This window comes from Heterodontus francisci, chromosome 28 (genome assembly GCF_036365525.1).
Source record: "Heterodontus francisci isolate sHetFra1 chromosome 28, sHetFra1.hap1, whole genome shotgun sequence".
NCBI classification, from domain to species: domain Eukaryota; kingdom Metazoa; phylum Chordata; class Chondrichthyes; order Heterodontiformes; family Heterodontidae; genus Heterodontus; species Heterodontus francisci.
In genome coordinates, this window is record NC_090398.1 from 12,458,260 (window position 1) to 12,481,506 (window position 23,247).

The 23,247-nt window shown below is 47.4% G+C and overlaps 1 protein-coding gene across 1 annotated transcript in view; it reads right to left on the reverse strand.

Annotated features, from left to right (window-relative positions):
• The window catches only part of LOC137385213 (equilibrative nucleobase transporter 1-like), a 123,164-nt gene that overhangs the window by 99,127 nt on the left and 790 nt on the right, over positions 1-23,247 (reverse strand). Inside the window, exons 2-7 of the mRNA XM_068060202.1 lie at positions 22,181-22,257; positions 18,903-18,995; positions 17,372-17,511; positions 10,877-11,017; positions 9,759-9,859; positions 7,850-8,011 (exon numbers count right to left, since the gene is read on the reverse strand). Of these exons, the coding sequence (XP_067916303.1) occupies positions 7,850-8,011; positions 9,759-9,859; positions 10,877-11,017; positions 17,372-17,511; positions 18,903-18,995; positions 22,181-22,257 (714 nt within the window). The remainder of the gene's footprint in view (positions 1-7,849; positions 8,012-9,758; positions 9,860-10,876; positions 11,018-17,371; positions 17,512-18,902; positions 18,996-22,180; positions 22,258-23,247) is intronic.

Below are 23,247 nucleotides of genomic sequence, written 5' to 3' on the forward strand. Positions count from 1 at the left end.
CTCAGTGTGGATTGGGATACAGGTCTCAGTGTGGATTGGGATACAGGTCTCAATGTGGATTGGGATACAGGTCTCAATGTGGATTGGGATACAGGTCTCAGTGTGGATTGGGATACATGTCTCAATGTGGAATGGGATACAGGTCTCAGTGTGGAATGGGATACAGGTCTCAGTGTGGATTAGGATACAGGTCTCAGTGTAGAATGGGATACAGGTCTCAGTGTGGATTGGGATACAGGTCTCAGTGTGGATTGGGATAAAGGTCTCAATGTGGATTGGGATACAGGTCTCAATGTGGAATGGGATATAGGTCTCAGTGTGGATTGGCATAAAGGTCTCAATGTGGATTGGGATACTGGTCTCAGTTTAGAATGGGATACAGGTCTCAGTGTGGATTGGGATAAAGGTCTCAGTGTGGAATGGGATACATGTCTCAGTGTGGATTGGGATACAGGTCTCAATGTGGATTGGGATAAAGGTCTCAATGTGGATTGGGATACAGGTCTCAATGTGGATTGGGATACAATTCTCGATGCATATTGGGATACAGGTCTCAGTGTGGAATGGGATACAGGTCTCAGTGTGGATTAGGATAAAGGTCTCAATGTGGATTGGGATACAGGTCTCAGTGTGGAATGGGATACAGGTCTCAGTGTGGATTGGGATACAGGTCTCAGTGTAGAATGGGATACAGGTCTCAGTGTAGAATGGGATACAGGTCTCAGTGTGGATTGGGATACAGGTCTCAGTGTGGATTGGGATACAGGTCTCAGTGTAGAATGGGATACAGGTCTCAGTGTGGATTGGGATAAAGGTCTCAGTGTGGATTGGGATACAGGTCTCAGTGTGGATTGGGATACAGGTCTCAATGTGGATTGGGATAAAGGTCTCAGTGTGGATTGGGATAAAGGTCTCAGTGTGGATTGGGATACAGGTCTCAGTGTAGAATGGGATACAGGTCTCAGTGTGGATTGGGATAAAGGTCTCAGTGTGGATTGGGATACAGGTCTCAGTGTGGATTGGGATACAGGTCTCAGTGTGGATTGGGATAAAGTTCTCAGTGTGGATTGGGATACAGGTCTCAGTGTAGAATGGGATACAGGTCTCAGTGTGGATTGGGATAAAGGTCTCAGTGTGGATTGGGATACAGGTCTCAGTGTGGATTGGGATACAGGTCTCAATGTGGATTGGGATAAAGGTCTCAGTGTGGATTGGGATACAGGTCTCAGTGTGGATTGGGATAAAGGTCTCAATGTGGATTGGGATACAATTCTCGATGCATATTGGGATACAGGTCCCGATGTGGACTGGGATATGGGTCTCGGTCTAGATTGGGATACGGGTCCCGGTGTGGATTGGGATACAGGTTCCGAAGTGGATTAGGATATGGGTCTCGGTGCATATTGGGATACGGGTCCCAGTGTGGATTGGGATGCAGGTCCTGATGTGGATTGGGATACGGGTTCCGATGTGGATTGGGATATGAACTCGGTGTGGATTGCGATATAGTTTTCGCTGCAGATTGGAATACGGGTCCCAGTGCAGATTGGATACGATTTGGAGACCGGAGTCTGAGAGTGTGGAAGAGCGGAGCACAGCCCGATGAGACAGAGGTTTAAAAAGCACACCAAGTCAGAGTCAGAGACCAGAGTCTGAGAGAGTGGGAGAGCGGAGCACAGCCTGATGAGACAGAGGTTTAAAAAGCACACCAAGTCAGAGTCAGAGACCAGAGTCTGAGAGAGTGGGAGAGCAGAGCAGGGGAAAAAATCAAAAAGTGACATCATAGAGACGTCACAATCAACAGAGAGAGCAGGGAAGAAGCTACCTGTTTGGTAAGTATCTGGGAAATGATTAAGGTCCATTCTAATGCTAACATTTAAAATAGTAAAGGAAATTACAGTGGGAGGGGGAGGTCCCAGTCATCCTGGTCCATGTAGGTACCAACGACATAGGCAGGACAAGGAAAGAGGTTCCGAAGAAGGGTCACTGACCCGAAACGTTAACTCTGCTTCTCTTTCCACAGATGCTGCCAGACCTGCTGAGTGATTCCAGCATTTCTTGTTTTTGTGTAAGAGGTTCTGCATGGTCAGTATGAGGAACTAGGCACCAAATTAAGAAACAGAACCTCAAAGGTAATAATCTCTGGACTATTAGCTGAGCCACATGCAAATTGGCATGGGGCAAATAGGATTAGAGAAATGAATGCGTGGCTCAAAGACTGGTGTGGTAGAAATGGGTTCCCATTTGTGGGGCCCTGGGGAAAGTGGTGGCTGTACTGTTGGGATGGTCTGCACCTGAACCATGCTGGGGTTGGTGTTCTACTGAGCCGCATAACTAGGGAAGTACAGAGGATTTTAAAATGAATAGTGGGGGCAAGGGATCAAATTTGGGAAGATATGGTAAATCAAGAAGTAGAGACAAGGCAAGAGAGAAAGGTATTCAAATGGGAAAGGATAAAAATCTGTGACAGGAAGGGACAGAGCATACAAATCTAAGAGTAAATCAATAGATAAGGCGAGAGGTTACAAAAATAATTACAGGACACAACTAAAGGCGCTGTATCTGAATGCAGGTAGCATTTGAAACAAAACAGATGAATTGAAAGCGCAAATAGAAATAAATAAGTCCGATTTGATAGCCATTACGGAGACATGGCTGCAGGACATAGATTGGGACCTGAATATTGAAGGATACATGACATTTAGGAAGGACAGGAAGCTAGGAAAAGGTGAAGGTGTAGCTCTGTTAATTAATGATGGTATTAGCACAATAGAGAGGGATGATCTAAGTTCAGGAGACCAGGATGTAGAAGCGGTTTGGGTAGAGATGAGAAATCATAAAGGCAAGAAGTCACTTGTGGGAGTGGTGTGCAGGCCACCTAACATTAACCACACTGTAGGATGGGATATAAAGAAATAAATAATGGCAGCTTGTCAGAAAGGTACAGTGATAATTATGGGGGATTTTAACTTACACATAGACTGGAAAAATCAGATGGGCAGAGGTAGCCTAGATGAGGAGTACATAGAATGTTTTCGGCATAATTTCTTAGAACAATACATTCTGGAGCCAATCAGAGAGCAAGCTATTCCAGACCTGGTATTGTGCAACGCAATAGGATTACTTAATGACCTCCTAGTTAAGGCACCCCTCGGTAGCAATGATCATAATATGATTGAATTTTACATTCAGTTTGAGGGAAAGATGAGTGGGTCCAAGACAAGTATTTTAAACTTACAAAATGGTAATTGTGAGGGCATGAAAGCAGAGCTAGTTCAAAATTAACTGGCAAATTAGGTTAAGGGGTAGGTCAATAGAGATGCAGTGGCAGAGATTTAAGGGGATATTTCAGAATACACAGTTTCGATACATTTCAACGAGAAAGAAAAGTTACAAGGGTGGGACCCGCCATCCATGGTAAACTAAAACAGTTAAAGATAGTATCAAACTTAAAGGAAAATCCTATAATTGTGCAAAGCAGGGAGGCAGGTCAGAAGATTACACAGAATATTAAAAAAAGCAAAGAATGACTGAAAGATTGATCAGGAAGGTAAAATTAGAGTACGAGAGAAAGCTGGCTAGAAATATAAAGACAGATAGTAAGAGTTTCTATAGATATTTAAAAAAGAAAAGAGTTGAAAAAGTGAGCATTGGTCCTATAAAAAGTGTGTCTGGGGAATTAATAATGGATAATATGGAGATGGCAGATGAAATGAACAGATATTTTTCATCGGTCTTCTCTATTGAGGATACAAGTAACATCCCACAGATGCTGCCAGACCTGCTGAGTGGTTCCAGCATTTCTTGTTTTTATTTCAGATTTCCAGCATCCGCAGTATTTTGCTTTTATCCCAGTATTAGCTGTAAGTCAGGAAATGGAAGGGAGGGAGGAACTCAAGAAAATTACAATTACCAGGGAAGTGGTCCTGATCAAATTGTTGGAGCTGCGAACTGACAACTGCCCAGGTCCTGATGGACTTCATCCTAGGCTGTTAAAAAAAGTGGCTAGTGTGATCGTTGATGCGTTAGTTTTAATTTTACAAAATTCCCTAGATTTGGGGAAGGTTTCTTTAGATTGGAAAATAGCGAATGTAACTCCCTTATTCAAAAGGGAGGGAGACAGAATGCAGGAAACTACAGGCCAGTTAGCTTAACATCTGTCTTAGGGAAAATGCTAGAAGCCATTATTAAAGACATTATAGCAGGGCATTTAGAAAAAATCAAGGTAATCAGGCAGAGTCAACATGGCTTTGTGAAAGGGAAATCATGTTTAACCAATTTATTGGAGTTATTTTAGGGAGTTACATGTGCGGTGGATAAAGGGGAGCTAGTAGATGTATTGTACATAGATTTCCAGAAGGTATTTGATAAGGTGCCACATCAAAGGTTATTGCAGAAAATAAAGGCTCATGGTGTAGGGGTAACATATTGGCATGGATTGAAGATTGGCTAGCTAACAGCAAACAGAGAGTCGACATAAATGGGCCATTTGCTGGTTGGCAAGATGTAACGAGTGGTGTACCACAGGGATCTGTGCTGGGGCCTCAACTTTTTACAATTTATATAAATGACTTAGACGAAGGGACCAAAGGTATGGTTGCTAAATTTGCTGATGACACAAAGATAGAACATAGAACATACAACATAGAACAGTACAGCACAGTACAGGCCCTTCGGCCCACGATGTTGTGCCGAACCTTTAACCTACTCTAAGATCAAACTAACTACCTACCCTTCATTCTACTATCATCCATGTACCTATCCAAGAGTCGCTTAAATGCCCCTAATGTATCTGCTTCTACCACCACCGCTGGCAGGGCATTCCACGCACCCACCACTCTCTGTGTAAAGAACCTACCTCTGACATCTCCCCGAAATCTTCCTCCAATCACCTTAAAATTATGCCCCCTGGTGATAGCCCTTTCCACCCTGGGAAAAAGTCTCTGACTATCCACTCTATCTACGCCTCTCATCATCTTGTACCCCTCTATCAAGTCACCTCTCATTCTTCTTCGCTCCAATGAGAAAAGCCCTAGCTCCCTCAATCTTTCTTCGTAGGAGATGCCCTCCAGTCCAGGCAGCATCCTGGTAAATCTCCTCTGCACCCTCTCTAAAGCTTCCACATCCTTCCTATGATGAGGTGACCAGAACTGAACACAATATTCCAAGTGTGGTCGAACCAGGGCCTTGTAGAGCTGCAGCATAACCTCGCGGCTCTTAAACTCAATCCCCCTGTTAATGAAAGCCAACATACCATACGCCTTCTTAACAACCCTATCAACTTGGGTGGCAACTTTGAGCGATCTATGGACGTGGACCCCAAGATCCCTCTATTCCTCCACACTACCAAGAATCCTGTCTTTAAGCCTGTATTCCGCATTCAAATTCGACCTTCCAAAATGAATCACTTCACACTTTTCCAGGTTGAACTCCATCTGCCACTTCTCAGCCCAGCTCTGCATCCTGTCAATGTCCCGTTGCAACCTACAACAGCCTTCCACACTATCCACAACTCCAGCAACCTTCGTGTCATCGGCAAACTTGCTAACCCAGCCTTCCACTTCCTCATCCAAGTCATTTATAAAAATCACAAAGAGCAGATGTCCCAGAACAGATCCTTGTGGAACACCATTGGTCACCGAGCTCCATGCTGAATACTTTCCATCTACTACCACCCTCTGACTTCTATGGGCCAGCCAATTTTGTATCCAGACAGCCAACATTCCCTGAATCCCATGCCTCCTTACTTTCTGAATGAGCCTACCATGGGGAACCTTATCAAACGCCTTGCTAAAATCCATATACACCACACCCACTGCTCTTCCTTCATCAATGTGTTTTGTCACATCTTCAAAGAATTCAATAAGGCTTGTGAGGCATGACCTGCCCCTCACAAAGCCATGCTGACTGTCTCTAATCAAACCATGCTTTTCCAAATAATCATAAATTCTGTCTCTCAGAATCCTCTCCAATAATTTGCCCACTACCGACGTAAGACTGACTGGTCTATAATTCCCAGGGTTATCCCTATTCCCTTTCTTGAACAAGGGAACAACATTTGCCACCCTCCAATCATCCGGTACTACTCCAGTGGATAGTGAAGACGCAAAGATCATCGCCAAAGGCACAGCAATCTCTTCCCTCGCTTCCCATACTATCCTAGTGCATGAATCGCAAAAGGTTAGTATGCAGGGACAGCACGTAATTAGGAAAGCTAATAGAATGTTATCACTTATCGTGAGGGGAATTAAATACAAAAGTAGAGAGGTTTTGCTTAATCTATACAGGGTATTGGTGAGACCACATCTGGAGTACTGTGTACAGTATTGGTGTCCTTATTTAAGGAAGGATGTAAATGCGTTGGAGGCAGTACAGAGAAGGTTTACTAGACTAATACTTGGAATGGGCGGGCTGTCTTATGAGGAAAGATTGGACAGGCTAGGCTTGTATCTGCTGGAATTTAGAAGAGTAAGAGGCGACTTGATTGAAACATATAAGATCCTGAGGAGTCTTGACAGGGTGGACGTGGAAAGGATGTTTACCCTTGTGGGAGAATCTAGAACTAGGGGGTCACTGTTTAAAAATAAAGGGTCACCCATTTAAGACAGAGATGAGGAGACATTTTTTCTCTCAGATGGGTGGCACAGTGGTGCCACAGCACAGCTCCAGCGACCCGGGTTCAGTTCTGGGTACCGCCTGTGCGGAGTTTGCATGTTCTCCCTGTGACCGTGTGGGTTTCTGCCGGGTGCTCCGGTTTTCTCCCACAGCCAAAACTTGCAGGTTGATAGGTAAATTGGCCATTGTAAATTGCCCCGAGTGTAGGTAGGTGGTAGGAGAATTGTGGGGATGTGGTAGGTAATATGGGATTAATGTAGGATTCGTATAAATGGGTGGTTGATGGTCGGCACAGACTTGGTGGGCCGAAGGGCCCGTTTCAGTGCTGTATCACTCTAGGGTCTTGAGTTTTTGGAACTCTCTTCCTCAAAAGGAAGTGAAAGCAGAGTCTTTGAATGTTTTGAGGTAGATAGATGAGCAAGAGGGTGAAAGGTTATTGGGGGTAGGCAGGAATGTGGAGTTGAGGTTACAAGCAAATCATCCATGATTTTATTGAATGGCAGAGCAGGCTTGAGGGGCCGAGTGGCCTACTCCTGCTCCTAATTTGTATGTTTGTATGTTCCCTCTCTCTCTGTCCCTCAATCACCCTCACTCACCCTCCCTCCCTCATTCACTCACCCTCCCTCATTCTCTTCCTTCCTCCCTCCCTCACTCTCCCTCCCACCCCTCTCTCTCTCCCCTCCCTCTCCCTCCCCTCACTCTCTCCCCCCCTCCCCGATCAATGATTTCAAAAGGAAATTGAATGGGTACTTCAGGGAATTAAACTTGCAGAGCTATGGGATTGAGCGGGGAGTAGAACTGACTAGAATTCTCCGCAGAGAGTCAGTCTGGACTCAATGGGCTGAATGGGCTTCTTCTGTGCCATTATGATTGTATGAATCTCAATGACTGTCTCCCACATTTCTCTTGCCCTTCTTTCCCTCTCTCTCCCCTCCCTCACTCTCACCCCTCTTTTTCATGCACTCTCTCTCTCCCTCTCTCTTCCCTTTCTCTCTATCTGATTCAACCTCTCACCCTCTCTCTGTCCTCCTCTCTTTCACCCTCTGGCCCCACTCTCTCCCTTTCTCTCTCTCTTGCTCTGTCTCTTTTTTTTTATTTGTTTCAGAGATGTGGGCATCGCTGGAAAGGCCAGCATTTGTTGCCCATCCCTCTATCTCCCCCCTCTCTCTCTCTTCCCCCCTCTCCCTCTCTGTCTCTCACACCCTCCCTTTTTACTCCACTTTAACCCCCTTACCTTGTCCAGAGTTACCCCTGGTGAGCTGGGTGAGCATGGGGTTCAGGGTTCCAATGAACAGGTTGTGTTGGAGCTCTATGATGGAGAACCAGAGCAGGTGGGTGAGGAAGAGTTTGGAGAAGATACAGCTCCTGAAGGAGGGAATCTCCTCCTCGTTCCCTTCTGCAGTGGGAGGGGAGGAGAAACATAGAGTTAAACAGAGCAGAAATGTATCTTAATATCAAAGCAAAATACTGCGGATGCATCTCTGATGCATCTGTTCCGATGATGCAACCTTCCACAACAGCACTTCTGATAAGTCTTCATTTTCCTCACCTGAGGATTACCCCCGCCACCGCACCCGCCTGCCCCCACTGTGGATGACAGGGCCCTCGACCATGTTTGACCCATTTCCCGCACCTCTGCTCTCACCCCTTCCCCTATTCCTAGAACTGTGACAGGGTTCCCCTTGTCCTCAATTTTCACCCCACCAGCTTCCACATCCGAAGGATCATCCTCTGCCATTTCCGCCACCTCCAGCGTGATGCCACCACCAAATGCATCTTACCCTCCCTTCCCCTGTCAGCATTCCGAAGGGAACGTTCCCTCCGTGAATTCTGGTCCACTCCTCCATAACCCCATAACCTCGTCCCCTTCCTACGGCACCTTCCCATGCAATCACAGGAAGTGTAATACCTGCTCTTTTATGTCCTCTCTCCTCACCATCCAAGGCCCCAAACACTCCTTCCGGGTGAAGCAGTGCTTCACTTGTACTTCTTTCAGTTTAGTATACTGTATTCGCTGCTCACAATGTGGTCTCCTCTACACTGGGGAGACCAAACGCAGATTGGGTGACTGCTTTGCGGAACACCTCCACTCATTCTGCAAGCATGGACCCCAAGCTTCCGTTGCTTGCCGTTTTAATTCACCACCCTGCTCCCGTCCACATTTCTGTCCTGGGCCCGCTGCAGTGTTCCAGTGAACGTCAACGCAAGCTCGAGGAGCAGGACCTCATCTTTCGATTAGGACTTTACAGCCTTCTGGACTCCACAATGAGTTCAATGATTTCAGAGCATGACAGGCCCCAGGCCCTTTTTTATTCTTTTATTTAATTTTTTAAACCATGCGCCTACCTTAAACATGTTTTTTCATGTTTTTGCTTTTGGACAGCACTGTTCATTATTCTATCATTAACACTCTCTCTGGACTATTGCTTTGTCTTTCACCACAAGCTTTAACATGCTCTTTACCTTTGTCCCATGACAGCGTTGTTATTTAATCTCTCCTGCCCTCTGCCTGATCAAACTCCTCTTTTGTTCTCTTCCCCACCCACTCCCCTTCACTTGCTTAAAACCTAATTCTTTTCTAACCTTTGCCAGTTCCGATGAAAGGTCACAGACCTGAAACGTTAACTCTGCTTCTCTCTCCACAGTTGCTGCCAGACCTGCTGAGTATTTCCAGCACTTTCAGTTCTTACTTCAGGAATTTATATTATTCTTTCATGGTATGTGAGTGTCCCTGGCAAGGCCAGTATTTGTTACCCATCCCTAGTTTCCCTTGGACAAGAAAAAATTATTGCGGTACCCAAATACTTGACTGAACAATTTCACCCAGGGTGGCCTACAGGAAATCCTTGCTCTTTCATTGCCTCACTTGACAGTGCAGAAGGAGTCTATTTGGCTCATAATTGCTATGTCAGCTCTTGAAAGATTCGATCCAATTAATCTCATTCCCTGCTCTTTCCCTGTAGCCTTGCAAATTTTCCCTCTTCAAGTATTTCTCCAATTCTCCTTTTGAAAGTTCCTATTGAATCTGCTTCCACCGTCCTTTCAGGCAGCGCATTCCAGATCACAACAACTCAATGTGTAAAAACATTTCTCCTCATCTCCTCCTCAGATTTAAGAGGAACCAGTGTCCTTTGGTTACTGACCCTCATGCCATGGCAACAGTCTCTCCTTGATTTGTAAAGGTTTAAAAATAACCTCCTTGTTTTTGAACTCTCCTCCTGTATTATTAAAAGCCTGGATCGCACTGGATAGAGAGGGTAGAAGTAGGGGGAGGGAGAAGGAGGAAGAGGGAAAGGAGGGTTGGGGAGAAGGGAGGGTGAGATGAGAGAGGGAGCGATGGGGAGGGGAGAAGGAGGGAAGGGAACAGGGAGAGGATGTGGGGGGAGGGGAACGTTGGGGAGAATGGAAGGCAGGGGTGGGGAAGTGGAGAGATGCAGCGAGAGAAGGGAGCAGAGAGGCAGGGGAGGTGAGAGGGGGGAGGGAAGAGAGGGGAGGGGAGAGGGAGCAGAAGGGAGAAGGTAGGGAGAGGTGCGTGGGAAGGGGAAGAGAACAGAGTAAAGGAAAGGAGGAGATGGCAGGGGTGGCAAGAATTGTCGAAGTGAATGAGGGTGATGGCAGGAAAGAGGGCAAGGGGAGGAGGCGAGCAGAGACAGAGGGGAGAACGGAAGGAGGAATGAAAGGGAGGAGAGGGGAATGGCAGGGGCGGGGGATAGGGGAGCAGGAGGGAGGGGGTGATGGGAGGGGAAGGAGCCAGTTCGTGGGACTGGGGAGAGGGGTGGGAGAGGAAATGTGGATGACTTACTCACCCAGTGGCCCATTGGGCTGGGGATTCACATCGTCAATCACCTCCACCTCTCCCTGTCTTTCTGCCCTGTCTCCTTCCACCTCTCCCTGTCTCTCTCCCCTGTCTCCTTCTGTCCCTCCCTGTCTCGCTCCCCATTCTCTTTCTGTCTCTCCCTGTCTCACTGCCCTGTCTCCATCCATCTCTCCCTGTCTCTCTGCCCTGTCTCTTTCTGTCCCTCCCTGTCTCTCTCCCCTGTCTCTTTCTGTCTCTCCCTGTCTCTCTGCCCTGTCTCCTTCCATCTTTCCCTGTCTCTCTGCCCTGTCTCCTTCCGTCTCTCCCTGTCTCTCTCCCCTGTCTCCTTCCGTCTCTCCCTGCCTCTCTCCCCTGCCTCTTTCTGTCTCTCCCTGTCTCTCTCCCCTGTCTCTTTCTGTCTCTCCCTGTCCCTCTCCCTGTCTCTCTCCCCTCTCTCCCTGTCGCTCTCTCTTCTCTCCTTCTGTCTCTTCTCTTCTGTCAGCCTCCTCTCCCTCGGTCGTATCTCCTCCATGATGGGGTTGCCTCTGGCTCGCAGTCTCATCCTCAAAGCAGAAAGACATCAGGCCAAACTTTGCACAACTGATCCTGTCCGAATGAGACAAAATGTCCTCGTTAAATACAATGCCTAACTTTAACAATCAAAAGCAAATGTTATCTTAATTCAGAGAGGAGTACAAGACGATCTGATGAGGCATTTAAAATGATTAAAGGTGGGACAGTGTAGATAGGAACAGAGATTCCGGAGATTAAAGCAATCTACATTAACCTGTATTTGATTGCACTGTAATTCCATGTGATTCTGGTCTGTAACTCACTCCCGGGTATATGTTATTGTACATATGAACACCCTGAACCCCTTCAATAGATTCCAGCCTGTAACTCACTCCCGGGTACCTGTTATTCTATATATAAACCACCTGAACCCCTCGAATAGATTCCAGTCTGTAACTCACTCCCGGGTATCTGTTATTCTATATATAAACCACTTGAACCCCTCGATTTGATTCAAGCCTGTAACTCACTCCCGGGTATATGTTATTGTACATATGAACACCCCGAACCCCTTCAATGGATTCCAGCCTGTAACTCACTCCCGGGTACCTGTTATTCTATATATAAACCACCTGAACCCCTCGAATAGATTCCAGTCTGTAACTCACTCCCGGGTACCTGTTATTCTATCTATAAACTACCATAAACCCGTCGATTGGATTCCAGTCTGTAACTCACTCTCGGGTATCTGTTGTTCTATATATAAACTACCATAAACCCGTCGATTAGATTCCAGTCTGTAACTCACTCCCGGGTACCTGTTATTCTATATATAAACTACCATAAACCCGTCGATTGGATTCCAGTCTGTAACTCACTCTCGGGTATCTGTTGTTCTATATATAAACTACCATAAACCCGTCGATTAGATTCCAGTCTGTAACTCACTCTCGGGTATCTGTTATTCTTTCTATGAACCACCCAAGCCCCTTCAATAGATTCCAGCCTGTAACTCACTCCTGGGTACCTGTTATTCTATATATAAACCACCTGAACCCCTTGAATAGATTCCATCCTGTAACTCGCTCCTGGGTACCTGTTATTCTATATATAAACCACCTGAACCCCTCGAATAGATTCCATCCTGTAACTCACTCTCAGGTATCTGTTATTCTATCTATAAACCACCTGAACCCCTCGAATAGATTCCAGTCTGTAACTCACTCCTGGGTATCTTTTATTCTGTATAAAAAACACCCAAATCCTCGATGAGTTTCCAGCCTTTAACACACTCCCAGGTATCTATAATTTGAGATATTAGCCCCCTGAACCCATCGATTAGATTCCAGCCTGTAACTCACTCCTGGATATCTATTATTCTTTATATAAACTACCCAAATTCCTTGATTAGATTCCAGCCTTTAACTCACTCCCGGCTATCTGTTATTGTACATAGAGTTATAGAGTCATATCATCATAGAGTTTTACAGCACAGAAACAGGCCCTTCAGCCCAATGCGCCTGTGCCGACCATCAAGCACCCGTCCTAACTAATCCCATTTCCCCGCACTTGGCCCGTAGCCTTGTATGTTATGGCGTTTCAGGTGCCCATCTAAGTACTTCTTGAATGTCGTGAGGGTTACTGCCTCTACCACCCTTTCAGGCAGTGTGTTCCAGATTCCAACCACCCTCTGGGTGAAAAAATTCTTCATCAACTCCCCTCTAAACCTCCTTCCCCTTACCTTAAATCTATGTCCTCTAGTTATTGACCTCTCTGCTAAGGGAAGAAGTTTCTTCATATCTATCCGATCAATGCCCCTCATAATTTTGTACACCTCAGTCAGGTTCCCCCCTCAGTCTTCTCTGCTCCAGGTAAAACAATACCAGCCTATCCAGTCTCTCTTCATAACTGAAATGCTCCAGCCCAGACAACATCCTGGTGAATCTCCTCTGCACCCTCTCCAGTACAATCACATCCTTCTTCTAGTGTGGTGTCCAGAACTGTACACAGTACTCCGGCTGTGACTTAACCAACGTTTTATACAGCTCCATCATAACCTCCCTGCTCTTATATTCTATGCCTCAGCTAATAAAAGCAAGTATCCCATATGCCTTCCTAACCACCTTATCTACCTGTGCTACTGCTTTCAGTGATCTATGGATAAGCACACCAAGGTCCCTCTGACCCTCTGTACTCCCTAGGGTCCTACCATCCATTGTATATTCCCTTGCTTTGTTAGACCTCCCATGGTGCATCACCTCCCACTTCTCAGGATTAAACTCCATTTGCCACTGCTCCGCCCATCTTACCAGCCCATCTATATCGTCCTGTAGTCTAAGGCTTTCCTCCTCACTATTTACAACACCACTAATTTTCGTGTATTCTGCGAACTTACTGATCATACCTCCTATATTCGAGTCTAAATCATTAATGTACACTACAAACAGCAAGGGTCCCAGCACCGATCCCTGCGGTACACCACTGATCACAGACTTCCACTCTCAAAAACAACCCTCGACCATTACCCTCTGCTTCCTTCCACTAAGCCAATTTTGGACTCAATTTGCCAAATTGCCCTGGATCCCATGGGCTCTTACCTTCGTAACCAATCTCCCATGCGGGGCCTTATCAAAAGCCTTACTGAAGTCCATGTAGACTACATCAACTGCTTTACCCTCATCTACACCTCTCGTCACCTCCTCGAAAAATTCAATCAAGTTAGTTAGACACGATCTCCCCCTGACAAAGCCATGCTGACTATCCCTGATTAATCCCTGCCTCTCCAAGTGGAGATTAATCCTGTCTCTCAGAATTTTTTCCAATAATTTCCCTACCACTGATGTTAGACTCACCAGCCTGTAATTACCTGGTTTATCCCTGCTACCCTTCTTGAATAATGGTACCACATTCACTATCCTCCAGTCCTCTGGTACCTCTCCTGTGGCCAGAGAGGATCTAAAAATTTGTGTCAGAACCCCCGCTATCTCCTCCCTTGCCTCACATAGCAGCCTGGGATACATCTCATCTGGGCCTGGGGATTTATCCACCTTTAAGCCTGCTAATGCAGCTAATACTTCCTCCTTTTCAATGCTGATATGTTCAAGTATATCACAATCCCCCTCCCTGATCACTACACCTACATTGTCCCTCTCCATAGTGAACACAGATGAAAAACAATCATTCAAAACCTCACCTATGTCCTCCGGCTCCACACACAGATTGCCTCTTTGATCCCTTATGGGCCCAACTTTTTCCCTGGTTATCTTCTTGCCCCTAACATACTTGTAAACTGCCTTGGGATTTTCCTTTATCTTGTCTGCCAGTGATTTTTTTTTGCCCCCTCTTCGTTCTCCTAATTACTTTTTTAATTACTCCTCTACACTTTCTATACTCCTCTAGGGCCTCTGGTGTTTTCAGCACTCTGAATCTGCCATACGCCTCCTTTTTGTTTCTTATCCAATTCTCTATAGCCCTTGACATCCAGGGTTCCCTTGACCTGTTGGCCCTACTCTTCACCTTTACAGGAACATGCTGCACCTGAACCCTCACAATTTCCCTTCCAAATGACTCCCACTGGTCTGATGCAGATTTTCCTATGCGAAGCTGCTCCCAATTCACTTTGGCCAGATCATATTGTTTTATCATATTGAAATCTGCCTTCCCCCAGTTCAGTACTCTTATTTCCGGTCCCTCTATGTCCTTTTCCATAACTACCTTAAATCTTACAGAGTTATGATCACTATCCCCGAAATGCTCCCCCACTGCCACTTCTACCACTTGTCCGGCCCTCTGTACGTGCTGGCTCAAAAAGCTCTCTTGAATGCACTTGAAGAATTCTGCTCCCTTTAAGCTTTTTGCACTAATACTATCCCCTCTAATATAGGGGAAGTTGAAATCCCCCACTATTATTACCCTATTACTTTTGCACCTCTCTGAGATTTGCCTACATATCTGCTCCTCTATCTCTCCCTGACTGTTTGCAGGCCTGTCGTACACTCCCAGCCAAGTAATAGCCCCCTTTTTGTTTTTAAGTTCTATCCATATGGCCTCATCAGAAGAACCTTCGAAGATATCATCCCTCCTTACTGCAGTAATTGTCTCTTTAATCAACAGTGCAATGCCACCTCCTCTTTTACCCCCTCCCCATCACGTCTGAAGATTCTATACCCTGGAATATTGAGCTGCCAGTCCTGCCCTTCCCTCAACCATGTCTCAGTGATAGCAATAATATCATATTCCCAATGTGTTAATCAATGCCCTCAATTCATCTGCATTACTAGTAAAACTCCTTGCATTAAAATAGATACAATCCAGCCTTGCATTATTTGCCTGAGCCTTAACAAGTCTCCATTTACTCTGTCCTCTGGACTGACTTAGCTTCACATTTATATTTGATTGTACAACATGCCCTACTGTGCTTCCACTCTGTATCCCATCCCCCTGCCGAATTAGTTTAAACCCCCCCCCCTCCAACAGCACTAGCAAACCTCCCAGCAAGGACGCTGGTCCCATTCTGGTTCAGGTGCAACCCGTCCATCTTATACAGATCCCACCTTCACCAGAAACAGGCCCAGTGATTCAATAATCTAAAGCCCTCCCTCCTGCACCATCTCCCCAACCATGCATTCCTAACCTCCTATTCTTATACTCACTCGCCCATGGCACCGGAAGAAACTCAGAGATTACAACCTTTGAGGTCTTACTTTTTAATCTGCTCCCTAGCTCCCTAAATTCTTTTTGCAGGACCTCATCCCAACTTTCTACCTATGTCATTGGCACCAACGTGGACCACGACCTCTGGCCTGTGCACCCTCACCCTCCAGAATACCTTGTAGCCACTCAGGGAGGCAACATACCATCCTGGAAATCACGTCTGTGACCACAAAAATGCCTATCTGTTCCTCTAACCATAGAATGCCCGACCACTATTGCCCTCTTGTCCCTTTTTCTCCATCCCAGCACAGCAGAGTCAGCCATGACATTGCAGTCATGACTCTTGGTACATTCTCCAGAGGAACCCTCTCTCTCATCGGTACTCAGAACTGAATACCGGTTAGAAAGTGGGATGTCCTCTGGGGACTCTTGCACTACCTACCTTGACTTCTTTGTCCGTCCGGCAGCCACCCAGTCACACCCCCGGCTGTGCTCGCCTAGGCACCGGCTTGACTACCTCCTGAAACGTGTCATCCACGTAGTCCTCCACCTCGCGGATGCGCCACAGTGACTCCAGCCGCCGCTCGAGCTCCGAAACCCGAAGCTCAAGCTTCTGCAACCGGAAACACTTTCTGCAGGTATGTTCGCCACGGTCACATGGCACGTCCACGACTTCCCACATTGCACAGCAGGTACCTTCCACTTGGCCAAGCTGCCCCGCCATTACTTACTTTTACAATGAAAAAAAAACTTGCTAGTGTAATAACGTACCAGTTATTTACAATCAACTTTTATCCCCTGTACCTTTGAGACGGAGAAAGAAAAAGACCAAAGAGCACCTTCCACTGCCCCCAGCCAACAGAAATACACACACTTAACTTACAGCCTCACTCCATGCAAACAGCACTAGTATAGCCAGTAAATACTAAAAATTTACAGGTAGCTATCCTAGGGCTTTAACTTAAAAGGAACCTTTTTTTAAATCTCCAATCTCAGTTATCCACCGGCAATAACAGCTGCCGCCCATCGACCAATCAGTGCCCAGAATTTCAGTGATGTCATTGTTCGTTTTTTTTTTACACACTAAATCCAAACAGAGCACGTGTAGAAACAGTCAGAGAGTTCGCTGCCGCCCTCCCCGACTTCAGTTAGTTACATATGAACACCCCAAACCCCTCGATTAGATTCCAGTCTGTAACTCAGTCCCGGGTATCTGTTATTCTGTACATGAACCACCACGAATCTCTCGATTAGATTCCAGCCTGTAACTCACTCCCGGATATCTATTATTCTTTATATAAACTACGCAAACCCCTTGATTAGATTCCAGCCTTTAACTCACCCCCGGGTATCTGTTATTCTATATATAAGACCCCCAAACACCTTGATCAGTTTCCAGACTGTAACTCACTCCCGGGTAGTTTCCAGTTTGTAACTCATTAGTTTCCAGTTTTCATTAGTTTTCATTAGTTTTCATGATTAGTTTCCCATCTTGAACTCACTCCCGGCTATCTGTTATTCTGTAGATAAACCACCCGAACCCCTCGATCAGTTTCCAGCCTGTAACTCATTCCCGGGTATCTGTTATTCTTTATATAAAACACCCGAACCCATCGATTCGTTTCCAGTCAGTAACTGACTCCTGGGTATCTTTTATTCTATATATAAACCACCCTAAATGCCTCGATTAGTTTCCAGCTTGTAACTCAGTCCTGTGTATCTGTTATTCTTTATATAAAACACCCGAACCGCTCAATTAGCTTCCAGCCTGTGTAATTGTCGTCTCCTCCTTACCCATAGGTGTACCCTGGTGGTATAGGGTAGGGAATGTGTCTCCGAGGGAGCAGGAAGAAGGTGCGCAGGATGTGGACGGCGTTGAGGCCACTGATGAACAGGAACATTGACCTCAGGGAGAGGCCAGCCTCGTACAAAACCTGCAGTGGCGGGATGTGGGTGGAAACAGCATAAAGCAAGAAATATCTGTTAACACCAGGTCTCATCGGACCTCACCCTTTTTTTATTCTTTCAAGGGATGTGGTGCTCACTGGCTAGGCCAGCATTTACTGTCCATCCCAAATTACCCTTGAGAAGGTGGTGGTGAGCTGCCTTCTTGAACCGCTGCCGTCCATGTGGGGTAGGTACCACCCACAGGCCGTCCATGTGAGGTAGCACCCACAGTGCTGTCAGGAAGGGAGTCCCAGGATTTTGACCCAGTGACAGTGAAGGAACGGCGATATAATTCCATGTCAGGATGGTGTGTGGCTTGGAGGAGAACTTGCAGGTGGTGGTGTTCCCATGCATCTGCTACCTTTGTCCTTCTAGGTGGTAGAGGTCATGGGTTTGGAAGGTGCTGTTGAAGGAGCCTTGTTGCATTGCTGCAGTGCATCTTGTAGATGTACCTGCCACTGTGCATTGGTGGTGGAGGGAGTGGATGTTTGTGACTGGTATGTCAATCAAGTGGGCTGCTTTGCCCTGGATGGTGTTGAGCTTCTTGAATGTTGAGTGGGATGGAATACTCTCCACATGCCTGGATGGGTGCAGCTGCAACAACACTCAAGAAGCTCAACACCATCCAGGACAAAGCAGCTCACTTGATTGGCACCCCATCCACAAACATTCACTCCCTCCACCAGCGACACACAGTGGCAGCAGTGTGTAACATCCACAAGATGCACTGCAGCAACTCACCACGGCTTCATCAACAACACTTCTAAAACCACGACCTCTACTACCTGGAAGGACAAGGGCAGCAGATGCATGGGATCATCACCATCTGCAAGTTCTCCTCCAAGCCACACACCATCCTGACGTGGAACTATATCGCCGTTCCTTGACTGTCGCTGGGTAAAATCCTGGAACTCCCTTCCTAACTGTGGGTGTACCTACCCCACATGGACTGCAGCAGTTCAAGAAGGCAGCTCATCACCACTTTCTCAAGGGCAATTAGGAATGGGCAGTAAATGCTGGTCTCTCCAGCAATGCCCACATCCCATGAATGAATAAAAAATCTCTCCCCCTTCTCACTCTCCCTTCTCCCAGTGCACCCTTACTCTCTCTCCCCAACCCCCCCTCGCTCTCTTTCCCCCAACACCCCATCACTCTCTCACCAACACCTCCTCTCTCTCTCCATACATTGAAAGGGGAAATTGCTCCTTTCTCTGATGAAGTGGGCCTGGATGTGGTCAGTAGGTCAGATGCCAAACGTTCACCCTCTGGGATGCTCTAGGCCTCTCCGAGCTGCTTTATAAGCCCAGCAGTGAGTATGATTTGAATTATCAGGCCTCAGTCTGTTTCTGTGAGCTAATTTGTTGCCTGCACCTCTCACCTTGACCAGCAGAAACACGCCTGCTGAGGAATCTGTGGCTCCATCGTACAGGGTCATAACTATGGACCGTTTGTTCCCGAATAAGTTTCCAACCTTGGGATCAGATGCAACAAAGAGAGTCAATCATCTCTCCCTGTGAAAGCCACTTCCAAAATAATCCATCAATAGCTCAGTCATACACAGGAAGAAAGACACAGGTTCCAATTCCGGCCTCGTGCTGAGTCACCCTGATCACCCCTGGTGTGGTACTGAGCCCCAGACAGACAGAGCAGGAAAGGCCCAGGCTACAATCCCGGCCCAGTACTGAGTTACCCTGATCACCCCCAGTGTGGTACTGAGCCGCAGACAGTCAGAGCAGGAAAGATGCAGGTTCCAATCCCGGCCTAGTACTGAGTTACCCTGATCACCCCCAGTGTGGTACTGAGCCGCAGTCAGACAGAGCAGGAAAGATGCAGGTTCCAATCCCGGCCTAGTACTGAGTTACCCTGATCACCCCCAGTGTGGTACTGAGCCGCAGACAGTCAGAGCAGGAAAGATGCAGGTTCCAATCCCGGCCTAGTACTGAGTTACCCTGATCACCCCCAGTGTGGTACTGAGCCGCAGACAGTCAGAGCAGGAAAGATGCAGGTTCCAATCCCGGCCTAGTACTGAGTTACCCTGATCACCCCCAGTGTGGTACTGAGCCGCAGACAGTCAGAGCAGGAAAGATGCAGGTTCTAATCCCGGCCTAGTACTGAGTTACCCTGATCACCCCCAGTGTGGTACTGAGCCGCAGACAGTCAGAGCAGGAAAGATGCAGGTTCCAATCCCGGCCTAGTGCTGAGTTACCCTGATCACCCCCAGTGTGGTACTGAGCCGCAGACAGTCAGAGCAGGAAAGATGCAGGTTCCAATCCCGGCCTAGTACTGAGTTACCCTGATCACCCCCAGTGTGGTACTGAGCCGCAGACAGTCAGAGCAGGAAAGATGCAGGTTCTAATCCCGGCCTAGTACTGAGTTACCCTGATCACCCCCAGTGTGGTACTGAGCCGCAGACAGTCAGAGCAGGAAAGATGCAGGTTCCAATCCCGGCCGAGTGCTGAGTTACCCTGATCTCACCCGGTGTGGTACTGAGCTCCCTACACACAGAGCAGGAAAGGCCCAGGCTCCAATTCCGGCCGAGTGCTAAGTTACCCGGATCACCCCAGGTGTGGCACTGAGCCCCAGACAGACAGCAGGAAAGGCGCAGGCTCCAACCTGTGATCTTTGTGTCATATTCTGGTTACATACACCCTCCATTCTGCACAGTTATATACGTCACTCCTAACAGAATAAAAACAGCTGAAAAAGGCAATAATTCTTTGATGGTGCTTCACGTGCATTAATCTGACATTCCTGCTTATCAGCATTGCCTGTGAAATCCCAAACACTAATAATAACCCTTAGGCCTATCACACAGAATGCACAGCGATAATACAATGACATTACTAAGAAAGACTCGATGTAGACAGAGACGTTCACCAATTCAGTACATCCTAAAGCTGTTTAGAACCAAGAAAACTGGCAGTGTAGCACTCCCTCAGTACTGATCCTCGACAGTGCAGCACTCCCTCAGTACTGACCCTCCGACAGTCTAGCACTCCCTCAGTACTGACCCTCCGACAGCCAAGCACTCCCTCAGTACTGACCCTCCAACAGTCGAACACACCCTCAGTACTGACCCTCTGACAGTCTAGCACTCCCTCAGTATTGACCCTCCAACAGTGCAGTGCTATCTCAGTACTGACGCTCCTACAGTGCAGCACTCCCTCAGTATTGACCCTCCTACAGTGCAGCACTCCCTCAGTACTGACCCTCCGACTGTCCGGCACACCCTCAGTACTGACCCTCAAACTGTCTCGCACTCCCTCAGTACTGACCCTCCGACTGTCTGGCACTCCCTCAGCAATGACCCTCCAACAGTCGGGCACTCCCACAATACTGACCCTCCAACAGTACCGTATTCCCTCAGTACTGATCCTCCCACAGTCCAGCGCTCCCTCAGTACTGACCCTCCGACTGTCCGGCACTCCCTCAGTAATGACCCTCCAACAGTCCAGCACTCCCACAGTCCTGACCCTCCTACAGTGCAGCATTACCTCAGTACTGACCCTCCAACAGTGCAGTGCTGCCTCAGTACTGACCCTCCAACAGTGCAGCACTCCATCAGTATTGACCCTCTGATAATGCAGCACTCCCTCAGTACTGACCCTCCCACAGACCAGCGCTCCCTCAGTTCTGACCCTCCAACAGTGCAGTGCTCCCTCAGTACTGACCCTCCCACAGACTAGCGCTCCCTCAGTTCTGACCCTCCAACAGTGCAGCGCTCCATCAGTACTGACCCTCTGCTGGTGCAGCACTCCCTCAGTTCTGACCCTCCAACAGTGCAGCACTCCCTCAGTACTAACACTCTAGCAGTGCAGTGCTCCCTCAGTACTGACCCTCTGACAGTGCAGCACTCCCTCAGTACTGACCCTCCGACAGTCAAGCACTCCCTCAGTACTGACACTCTAGCAGTGCAGTGCTCCCTCAGTACTGACCCTCTGACAGTGCAGCACTCCCTCAGTACTGACCCTCCGACAGTGCAGTGCTCCCTCAGTACTGACCCTCTGACAGTGCAGCACTCCCTCAGTACTGACCCTCCGACAGTGCAGCACTCCCTCAGTACTGACCGTCCGACGTTGCAGCACTCCCTCAGTACTGACCCTCTGACAGTGCAGCACTCCCTCAGTACTGACACTCTAGCAGTGCAGCGCTCCCTCAGTACTGACCGTCGGACAGTGCAGCACTCCCTCAGTACTGACCCTCTGACAGTGCAGCACCCGCTCAGTACTGACACTCTAGCAGTGCAGTGCTCCCTCAGTACTGACCGTCTGACAGTGCAGCACTCCCTCAGTACTGACCCTCTGACAGTGCAGCACTCCCTCAGTACTGACACTCTAGCAGTGCAGTGCTCCCTCAGTACTGACCGTTGGACAGTGCAGCACTCCCTCAGTACTGACCCTCTGACAGTGCAGCACTCCCTCAGTACTGACACTCTAGCAGTGCAGTGCTCCATCAGTACTGACCCTCTGACAGTCAAGCACTCCCTCAGTACTGACACTCTAGCAGTGCAGTGCTCCCTCAGTACTGACCGTCGGACAGTGCAGCACTCCCTCAGTACTGACCGTCGGACAGTGCAGCAGTCCTTCAGTACTGATCCTCCGATAGTGCACTGTTTCCTCATTACATTTCCTGATCTATCGCATGCATCAACATTACCTGTATGTTTGTTAAAAAGTGGATGTTCCCCCCTATGGTAATCAGACAGAATGCAACATACAGCAGTGCTGAGGAGGCTGGAAGAGAATGAGAGAGTGATTGTGAGAAAGAATTGCATTTATAAGCTGTCTGCCACCACCTCAGATTGTCTTAAATCTTTTCACAGCCAATAAATTACTCTATTTAAGCCATAGTATATCAGAAATGATGGCTGTTATTTGTGCACAACAAGCTCCCACAAACAGTCACTATCATTTCTGTAATATTGTACTAAATGTTCAATTAGTACAGAATACCTCAAGAGTCAGATCGGGTGAAAGTAACAGGAGTTTTTTTTCAACACCTTTTACTCCTGAGGTTTACATCTTTTTTTTTTATTTGGAGATACCGCACTGAAACAGGCCGTTCGGCCCACCGAGTCTGTGCTGATCGACAAGCACCCATTTATACTAACCCTGCGGTAATCCCATATTCCCTACCACCTACCTACACTATGGGCAATTTACAATGGCCAATTTACCTATTAACCTGCAAGTCTTTGGCTGTGGGTGAAAACCAGAGCACTCGGCAGAAACCTACACAGTCACAGGGAGAACTTGCAAACTCCGCACAGACAGTACCCGGAACTGGACCCAGGTTACTTGAGTTGTGAGGCTGCGGTGCTAACCACTGTGCCATGATGCCTTTTTACCACACCGTCCTCATATCCCTTTATTTCATTGCTATTTAGAAATCTGTCAATCTCTGCTTTAAACATACTCAATGACTGAGCTTCCACAGCCCTCTGGGGTAGAGAATTCCAAAGATTCACAAGCCTCTGAGTAAAGAAATTTCTCCTCATCTCTGTCCTAAGTGGCTTCCCCCTTATTTTGAAATTGTGTCCCCTGGTTCTAGACTCCCCAACCAGGGGAAACATCTCACCCTGTCTATCCCTTTAAGTATTTTGTAAGTTTCAATGAGATCACTTCTCATTCTTCAAAACTCTGGAGAATACAGGCCCAGTTTCCCCAATCTCTCTTCATAGGACAGTCCCGCCATCCCGAGAACAAGTCTGGTGAACCTTTGTT